This window comes from Ziziphus jujuba, chromosome 2 (assembly GCF_031755915.1).
Source record: "Ziziphus jujuba cultivar Dongzao chromosome 2, ASM3175591v1".
NCBI lineage: Eukaryota > Viridiplantae > Streptophyta > Magnoliopsida > Rosales > Rhamnaceae > Ziziphus > Ziziphus jujuba.
This window is the reverse complement of record NC_083380.1, coordinates 33,717,236-33,727,197: the sequence shown is the minus strand read 5'-3', so window position 1 is coordinate 33,727,197 and position 9,962 is coordinate 33,717,236. Positions and strand designations below refer to the sequence as shown.

The window sequence follows — 9,962 nt, the reverse complement described above, 5'->3', positions numbered from 1 at the left end:
AATCTGTATTTTAATAGTTTAAGTTTTTAAAATCAATAATAATTTAATATTTATATCACATGCTTAAAAAAACTAACTTTCAAATAAAGAAAAATGTTAAGCATAATATACATAATAAATCTGTATTTTAACGATTTAATAAGATTAGTAATAATTTAATAGAATCAATGCTTGGCAATGCTGAAACTTTGATTCTTTTACTAAATATTTTGCTGTGATTTTTTCCTTCTTCAATCTAAATAACTCATCCAAATGATCTAAATTCATGTTGAAAAGAAGATTTCTATGTAAATAGTCCTGCTGTCCACAACCATGCAATGTACATACCACCAGCATGCGTTAATAACACTCATATAGTTTTTAAAAAAAGTAAAAATAAAAATTCTAACAGCATAAGTTCTGTGCATCCAAACAGCTATCCAGAAACATGACTTGTGATAAAAAACCCTCATAAAACATCAAAAAATTAGAAAATGGTCTTATTAGAAATGTATTTAAGGGATGTGAAAAATCTTGGGCTAGCCTTCCCCAATCAAAAAACTTCAGCCGCCAGTGTCAGAAAACTTGTATCAAACTCATGAAGTAGCTATTCAAGTATATATAGGAACCTGCAAATGTAATTGAGTAAGATTAATTTGATTATATAAAAAATAAATATAAAACATCATTCCATATCATGTGGATATCCATTCACATTCACATCTAATAATATGAAAACAGAATGTCGTGTATATTTATCAGTATTTGTTTGTCCAAGTGGTCCAATTAACCTATACATATTAACAGAATATGATAGCGCTGAATTTTCAGTGTTTACTGCTTAATGTTTTATTGAAGACACTAATTAAGTAGAAACATGATTAGTGCATATAATTATGTCTCAAGTACTCGGACCAGAAGTAAAATGCAATTATAAATGTTTAGCAGAATGAAGCATAGGATTTGTAGCCACTTGCAAAATACTATTAGGAAATTTTCTGAATTAATCGCCTTGGATTCCCTTGCTTTCAAACTACTTTTGTGCTTGCTAAGGTTGCTTGTCAAACTATGTATAATACATGATTTCCTATGCATTCCGGTCAACTTTGACAATTAGAAAGACAAATATCCAGGAAATGTCCAAAATTCCCAGAAAAGAGAAGAAAATTAGGTTTGCGTCCATCCCAAGATCTACACCAGCACCATGAAAGTCCAGCCTGCACTGTTATAGGAATAAAATTATTCACAAAAGTCACATGCATAAGTAAAATTCAACTGAAATAGAAAACAATATAATAAATGAGTTAATTAAGTAACTGAAAGAGTTAACGACAAGCTTAAAACTGACTCAGCCAGCAGAATCAAGATGCTTCAACCACAGCCAAATTTTCTTAGGGAGAAGATCAACCAGAGAGCTTATTTCGAACTTCCTGAAGAGGTGTAACTATTGGAACCTGCAAATGTAAGTTAAAAAGGGCTTAATTCAATTAAAGATGATAATCGATGAACATTTTTAAGTCATGAGGGTATTTATGCAAACAACCAAAGTTATGAAAATTAGCTTTCCCAAGTGAGTAGAACATTACGAAAAACAAAATGACACATAGTATAATGAAATAAAAAACTAAATTTCATGCAATAATGGCTATGCATAACCAGTCAATATATTCTGCTCAATCCTTTTCAGAAGAAATCAAGTGTAAACATGACTAGTGCATAGTAAATCTTCTCTGCCTGATGCATTTCATACATTGCTCAGTTCCTTACAACAGTTTGCATAAGAGCTCACCCAAAAGGAAAGCACAACTCTGCAAGTATATATAGAATCTTTTTTAGGTACAAATAGTGTCTCCGGAATCTCCTCTGCTCCTACTACTTTCCATGGTCCTTAATAATGTTTGCTAGGCCATTTGTCAAACTGATCATGAAATGAAGTACATAAATAAATCAAACCAACGATTAAAATGGAAATGCGGGGACATGAAATGGTGCAGAATAATTATATATATATATATATATATACCAGAACTAGATGAAAATTGGAGAAGAACTGTAGAGGAATATCTTGATGCAAATGAATGGTCAGAATCATTGCTGGCTCTCCCGCTTTTTGGTTGTTATTATTTGACGGATGTGAGAAACCTTATCCCGATCATCCCCTGTTTCATCGCTGTAAAGATCTTCTGGCTTTTTAGACTCGGTGATATCCAAAATCCGATCAGAGTCGGGCAGCCTTACACGAAAGAATTCTATTTCACCACAGTGAGAAACTGTCAGATGTTCGAGGGAGGTGAGCTGTTGAAGAGCATTGCTATTTAGTTCCTCAAGTTTGGTAAACCATACAATGCTTAGACTAGTAAGAGTGATCGGCAGTAGCTGGTCCTCGGGAAATGAATGCAACTCTTTATCTATGTCGGAGATGTATAAGGTTGAAAGAGAGGTAAGGCCTTGAAAATTCCAGTTCAAGCGGCCTTCGAAGAGCTTGCTGCAGTCACAAATTGAAAGTTGTTTTAAATTTGAGGGCAATCTCTCTTCTGAAAATGACTCCAGTTTCGGACATTCAGATATAAACAAAGTTTGCAGAGACGAAGGAAGAGGCAGTGAACTCAACTCTTTGCAAGAGCAGATCTGAAATTCTTTCAAGTTGGGGGCACTCAATCCTCCTTGTGGAAACCTTTTAAAATTCGGGCATTTTGTCAACTTGAGGCACCTCAAAAAGGAGAGTTGAGTGCAAGATTGTTCAAGGGACTCCAGATTCTTACATTCCAAATGAAGTTCATTAAGGTTTGTGAAGCAGTCTAGGAAAATGGATTTTATTGAAATGCAGCCATGTACCTTTGTAAGTGATTTATACCGATTGCTTTCTGACAAATTCAGATCTATTTTGTGGCATCCACTAATTTCAATGGTTTCCATAGTCTTAGGTAAGCAGATTCTGCAGTTAAGTCTGGACTAGCTTTCAATACAATTTCCTTAAGCTTAGGGAATGAACCTTTGAAATGTCCTCCACTAAGTGACCACTCCTTGCACTTCGGCATTTGAGAAATTTGTAGGAGTTCCAAGCATCTAAACGGCGTATCCTCTGCAGAACCACCGTATAGCTCATCACCTATTTTCAAGAATTCTGTAAATTGACAAATAACAAGTTGTTTGAGGAATGGAAGCTGCCCAAGTGGCGGCAATGAGTCACAATTCATACATCCCAATAGCTCTATGTGTTCTAAACCAGAAAATGAATGATCTCCCACCCAATTTGGAAATTTTTTACCTCTCCACGTCTTAATCTTGACTACCTTGATGTTTGTGTGAGGTTGAAGCCCAGCAAGTACCTCTTGAGGGTTTTGGTTTCGGGAGCCGCCATCAGACTTCAAGCTCCATTCAAATTCCAACTCAGTAAGGTACTTCATATCCTTTAACCTGGCTGCTGTGACTTCTTCTACTTTCACCACATTCTCAAGCTGCAAAATATGAAGACTTCCACCCAAATCTTGAAGATTTTTCAACTCCTCAACGGTATTATCTTTGCCCAGAACAAAAGTAGATAATGTTTGCAAATCTTTCAAAGTACCCATTTCTTTTGGCATCTCTTTTATACTTGTGCATTCAATGTCCAGATGCCGCAAGTTTGTTAAATTAACCGTCTCAGGTGGCAACAAAAAAAGCTCTGAACAATTTCGCAAAAGTAGAGTCTGCAAATTGTACAGAGTACAAACCCCATTAAGGATCTTTTTGATTCTAGTTCCAGATAAATTCAAGTACCTTAGAAGCTTCAAATCCACAATTGAATCAGGCAGCTCCGTGATAGAAGTGTTATATAAAGACAACACTCTCAGGCATGTTAACAATGGCAACAGATTTGCCAATTCCAATTTTGCCGTGAAATGACGTGTTGATGTTAAGAGTAGAGTTCGTAAATGCTTAGCTTCAACCAAACCCTCAAACTTCTCGCAATTGTCATTTTCTCCTTTAAGATGTGACCAATAACGGATTTTGTTGTTCGAAGCCTTATTTAAGCTGCTGCAATATGACCTTAAACAAAGGTCTCCAACTATAAAAGTAGCTAAATCATTTACAAGATCATGCATTGTAAGACAAACTGATTTATCCAGTTTTATTGATTTTTTAAATAATGATCTTGACAATAGGTCATGAACAAACTCTTCTCCAACTTCCTCTGTCCTCTTTGATTTCTGGGGATGCAAAAGGTCTTCTGCCATCCAAAGCTTGATTAAATCTTCTTTAGCAAATTGAAAACCTTTTGGAAATATTGAGCAGTAAGCAAAACATTGCTTAAGATGTGAAGGTAAATATTGATAGCTCAACCAAAGAGCATGGAGAATGTTGCAATTTTTTTGGGAAAGCTCCCATATGTCACTGTCTCGTATGCTCTCCCAATCTTTTGAATTTGATTGATGGCGTAAGAGACTACAAAGCGACTTTACTGCCAAAGGCTGACCATTACACTTCTCAACGATTTCTCTGCCAATTTCTTCTAATTCTGAAGGGACAATTGGATTTGAATTGTTGAAGGCAACTTTTTTAAATAAATTCCAACAAGCATCACTCGACAGAGTTGTTAAGTGATAAGGTGGAAGATCATGTACCATAGAAGCAACTTTTTCACTTTGTGTCGTCACAATGATTTTACTTCCATATTCCCCATGGCTAAAAGGCTTCATGAACACATTCCATAGAGAATACTTCTCGACCCAAACATCATCAAGAACAATAAAAAACTTTTTGTTTATCAGAGCCTTCTTTAATTAAACTTGAATAAAATCCAAGTCGTCGTCATCCTCAAATTTAAGGGAAGTAATGACTCTTTTAGCAATTGTCTTTGTTATTTTGAAAATGCTAAATTCATTTGTGACACAAACCCATGCTTTGAAATCAAAAGGTTTCTCCATGACCTTGTTATCAATTTCACTGTAAATAAGCTGAGCAAGAGCTGTCTTCCCGATCCCACTCATACCTACAAATATCTTTTTCCCATTCATTTCATTTGATAGCAACAACTCCATGATGGTTTCTTTGTCCGCATCCCTGCCATAAACACCAGAATCTTCTACTAAAGAAGTTGTTTGTGGTCTTGGTAAAATTGTGTTTTGAACACCAGATTTCAAACCAAGATGATTCTTTTGATTGGCAATATTTTCTAATTTGATGAGGATCTCCGTTATCTCCTGTGGTGTCAGGGTATGGTATTAGTATATTAAGTTGGGATGAGATGTTATGATTATTTGAAAAAAAAATAATAGGTGACATGGTGATAATTAGGGCATCTTTCCCTTACAAAGAAAAATCGAGAAGAAGAAACAGAGAAGTGAGAGAAACAAGTAGATAGTGTGTGAGTGGAAACAAGGCCCCACCTTTTTTCTTTCAACCTTTAATTAATCATAACTTTTCAGTTCCTAAAAACTAATAAACTAATAGCGTTCTTCAGAATGAAAATCCTAAGCTTTTTTTGTTTCTTTCCCGAAAAAAGAGAGAGTTGAATTTACCAGAAAAAAAAAAAATTTGGGAAGTTAGTTACCTCATTAAGTCCGACGTTGCCATAAATTTTAGCTGCTTCGATCCTATCCATCAAGTCCCGTATATCATAGATCACTTCTTGGAGGTCATCAAGCCACTTCCTGGCAATTGGGTTTGTGATTTGCTGCTGCTCAGCATCATTGAGAACTAGATTAGCTGACGAGAACATCATCTTCATCTTTGTGAAGTCCTCAGCTTTAAGCTTGGCTATTCCGAGGCAGCCAAGTGTCACGTCCCGCGAAAAAGGACTTCCCGATAGCGAAGCAAGTTGGGAACCTGCTATCGCGCTTTGGCAATTTGAAGATCATATCAAGAGGTTCCATGAAACAAGCTCGACGAGGACGTCGACGGCATAGGTGGGGGAGAATGTCACGGTTGAAGCATTTTATCAAACACTTGGTGAGCATTCTCTCCATTTTGGGCCTTCCAATCCATTTTGGGCCTTATAATTTACTTTGGGCCTATTTTGGGCCTTACAATGGGCCAAGCACCTAGAGTAGTGTAGAATTCTCTAGAACCTTGTGGAGAACTCTAGGTCAAGCCATGTACATATCCATTCTAGATGCTTCTTTAGATATTTTATGTAAAGTAGGTGGGAAAGTAGGTGGGAAGGATCTAGACACCCATTCTCCACCGTAGGATCAAAGCAATTATAGCCGTAGGATTAGACTTTGTGTGCCTATAAATAGGTGGAGGCCTCATTTGGCTAAACCATCCAAGAAATCTCATCTATACTTGTAAAGCTCTCTTTCAAGTAATATACTTTCATTCTCCCAAACTCTCTTTGTGCTCTAGCTTTCTTTGCTTAGCTTTCTCTTTTAGTGGGCAAAAGGCTTACTTAGTTGCAACAAAGGGTCGGAATAGCAACTAAGGCCGCACGGCTTGAAGGGTAAACAAACAAGTCCGTGACAAGTGGTATCAGAGCCAGGTTAAAGCTAGCATCTAGAGCAACATGTCTTCCTCAGAGGTTGTGATTGAAGAAGCAAGGGGAAGGGAGGTCATCCCCGAAGCTGCAAGGAAGGGACGTGGGCGTTCAAAGTCGAAGGACGTTCTCACCGCCATGGAGACCAAGGTGGTCAAGATGGAGTTGGCCGTTGCCGACATGTTGGAGCGGCTTGATTGTGTGGAGCAAGGCATGGGGGAGCTCGATGGCCGAGTGGAAGGCCAAGTGGGGGAGCTTAGAGGTACCATGCAAGACACCAACGAGGCCAACACCGAGGCATGGCGTCATGAAAGCCAAGCTTTCCAAACAAAGGTAATTGAAACCTTGTCCCTTATGCAAGCTCAATTAGATGAGTTTAAGAAGAGAGAAGAGAGAGGAACGAGGGATGTGAGCATGGAAGGTGGGGGAGACAAGTTCTATAAAACTCCCCAAAGTAAGGAACATCAAAGAAGGCCACCATTACCTAGCAAAGATTGGAAGGAAGGAGCCAAGCCCGAACTAAAGCCAAAGAGAAATTGCTTCCTATGTGACGGCCCCCATTGGGCAAGAGATTGTCCAAAAAGGAAGTCATTAAATGCCATGCTCGAAGAGAGGGAAACTAAAGAGCAAACACAAATAGGTTCCTTACAGCTGTTGAATGCTATCAAGGCTGCTCCTAAGGAGACAAAGAAGAGTGGCCTAGTGTTCGTGGAGGCAAAACTCAATGGGGTGCCCACCAAGGCGTTGGTGGACACGGGTGCCTCACATAATTTCCTATCGGTGGAGGAGGCGCAAAGGCTTGGGATCGAGGCAACCAAAGAAAGGGGCTCCGTAAAGGCGGTGAACTCGGATGCAAAGCCACTCCAAGGAGTTGCTAGAGGTGTGCAAACCACCATCGGCGATTGGGAGGGCCAATTGAATCTAACGGTTGTGTCCATGGATGACTACAAGGTTGTCCTTGGTATGGACTTCTTCAACCAAGTAAAGGCTTTCCCACTCCCATTTGCAAGCAAGTTATGCATCATGGATGGGGGAACGATGTGCGTGGTGCCTACGGAACAAGCTAGCAAGCGGGAGGCCAAGGTTTTGTCAGCATTGCAAGTTGAGAGGGAGAAGCAAATCAACTTGGCTGCTGCCCAAAAGCCTAATGAGGATGCCTCAAACCATGCCAAGACTTCTCCTGAGGTACAACATGTGCCAAAGGAGTTGCACCAAGGGAGCTTGCGTGCATTGACTTCAAGTCGTGGAGACGACAAGAGAAAGCACGAAGAGGCTAAGGAAGGGAACTTAGCCAAACCATCACCTCAACAAAACAAGGTACATGACGGGAAGGCACGACGCTATGAAGAGTCACTTCCCATTGTAAGGAAAGGGGGCATGGAGGCCCTAGCGAAAGGTAAGTCAAAAGGGGCACCCTCGACGATAGTGACTTCACCCGCCAAGAGTGTTGAAGCCACACCTGCGGGTCGAGTCGGTCAACATAAAGGCATACCCAACTACACCAAATACTTGGTGAAGGGGAAGGACCTGCCGGATGGTGAAGTAAGTGGGGAGCACGAAGATACACAACGGCAACTCAAAGATCACATTCGGCGGGCAAGGAAGAAGGCGCGACGTGGGCGTCGCGAGTTTAGGTGGGGGAGAGTGTCACGTCCCGCGAAAAAGGACTTCCCGATAGCGAAGCAAGTTGGGAACCTGCTATCGCGCTTTGGCAATTTGAAGATCATATCAAGAGGTTCCATGAAACAAGCTCGACGAGGACGTCGACGGCATAGGTGGGGGAGAATGTCACGGTTGAAGCATTTTATCAAACACTTGGTGAGCATTCTCTCCATTTTGGGCCTTCCAATCCATTTTGGGCCTTATAATTTACTTTGGGCCTATTTTGGGCCTTACAATGGGCCAAGCACCTAGAGTAGTGTAGAATTCTCTAGAACCTTGTGGAGAACTCTAGGTCAAGCCATGTACATATCCATTCTAGATGCTTCTTTAGATATTTTATGTAAAGTAGGTGGGAAAGTAGGTGGGAAGGATCTAGACACCCATTCTCCACCGTAGGATCAAAGCAATTATAGCCGTAGGATTAGACTTTGTGTGCCTATAAATAGGTGGAGGCCTCATTTGGCTAAACCATCCAAGAAATCTCATCTATACTTGTAAAGCTCTCTTTCAAGTAATATACTTTCATTCTCCCAAACTCTCTTTGTGCTCTAGCTTTCTTTGCTTAGCTTTCTCTTTTAGTGGGCAAAAGGCTTACTTAGTTGCAACAAAGGGTCGGAATAGCAACTAAGGCCGCACGGCTTGAAGGGTAAACAAACAAGTCCGTGACACAAGGAAAGCCGGTTTAGCTATCTTAGCAAAAGAGACCTCAAGGAATTCCGAAAGGAAATGTGCACCCACCGTTGCTGGATCCATAATGTGGTTTTCGCAGAAGGGAGTTGAAAGATAAAGAGAAACTAGCTCTGAGTGAATATATATATATATATATATATATATATATATATATATATATATATATATATGTATATATATTAGTATGAAACTCGACAAAGCAGCTTTGTTTTTCAGTCTAACTAGTCTTCCGTAGTTGATGAACAGCATGAGGGAATCTTCCTATTCACAAATATCTGTCCTTTTTTTTTTTTTTTTTTTTGGGCAACGTTACAAATGGGAAAGTGGGATTTCAGGGGCCCATTTGTAAATAGCTGCACACTCAGTATGATCTCACCAAGAACTCTCAGTATTGAAGACATTCAAGAATGAAACCCAACTTTACATAAATCAATTCAAAAGAGTTCCTCAAAGGCTATTGAAAGAAATAATGATAATAGTTATTATTTACAAGATCGTGCAGCCATTTATAATTATCTAGCAATAAATAATTTTAAGAATCATTTATAATAATTAAATATATTCAAATCAAATTAAATTAACTATTTATATTATTTTTTATGAGTAAAGATAAAAAAAATATTAATAGTTTGTTATTATTTTATAATTTTTATTGATATTGTTTTGTAATTTTACAAAAATATGATAATTTAGACTTTTTTAATGGATGTAGGCGTCCTATTCTAAATTCAATTAAAAAATAAAAAATAAATGATAATAAAATAATAAAAATTAAACAAATAAACCTTATAAAAATCATACTATTATATTAATTTGTAAAGAATAAACAAATTAAAAATTTTTAAATGCCTTGTAATAAATAGGATTTTAAATATAAATTTAGTAAGACAACAAAAAATAACAATAATTTTTTAAAAATAAAATATATTATAATAAAAAATAAAATTAAGGAAAAAACATTGTTCAAAGTAATTTTTCTTATTAATTAAAAGTTTCAACATCACTTAATTCATTGTCTATTTATAAAAAAAAATATATTCAAAATTTAATAAGGATACAAATACTGTTTTGAATAATGAGTGCAAACTTTTTTCAATTTCTAAAATTTAACCATTATTTTAAATCAAAGTTTTTTCTTTTATTATTTGAATCAATTTGAAAAAATGACCTTGTATAA

General features: G+C 37.7%; 1 protein-coding gene across 13 annotated transcripts; it reads right to left on the bottom strand.

The window, feature by feature from the left end:
* Positions 1–335: 335 nt before the first annotated feature.
* On the bottom strand, positions 336–8,946 carry LOC107419691 (putative disease resistance RPP13-like protein 1). 13 transcript variants are annotated; one of them, XM_060814850.1, is made up of 4 exons: positions 5,513–5,731; positions 1,769–5,162; positions 1,297–1,433; positions 336–1,196 (listed from the first exon to the last, which is right to left on the bottom strand). In XM_060814850.1, exon 2 carries the CDS (start codon positions 4,656–4,658, stop codon positions 2,859–2,861), a length of 1,800 nt encoding a protein of 599 aa, XP_060670833.1. In that variant the 5' UTR covers positions 4,659–5,162; positions 5,513–5,731; the 3' UTR covers positions 336–1,196; positions 1,297–1,433; positions 1,769–2,858. The 13 variants fall into 13 exon arrangements, with proteins under 13 accessions (XP_060670833.1, XP_060670838.1, XP_060670835.1 ...); XM_060814855.1 differs by having other exon boundaries at positions 1,313–1,433; XM_060814852.1 differs by having other exon boundaries at positions 1,328–1,433.
* Positions 8,947–9,962: the final 1,016 nt, after the last annotated feature.

Coding starts and splice junctions, on each gene's coding strand:
- LOC107419691 (XM_025074270.3), bottom strand. CDS start 4,658: ATGAAGCCTTTTAGCCATGGGGAATATGGAAGTAAAATCATTGTGACG.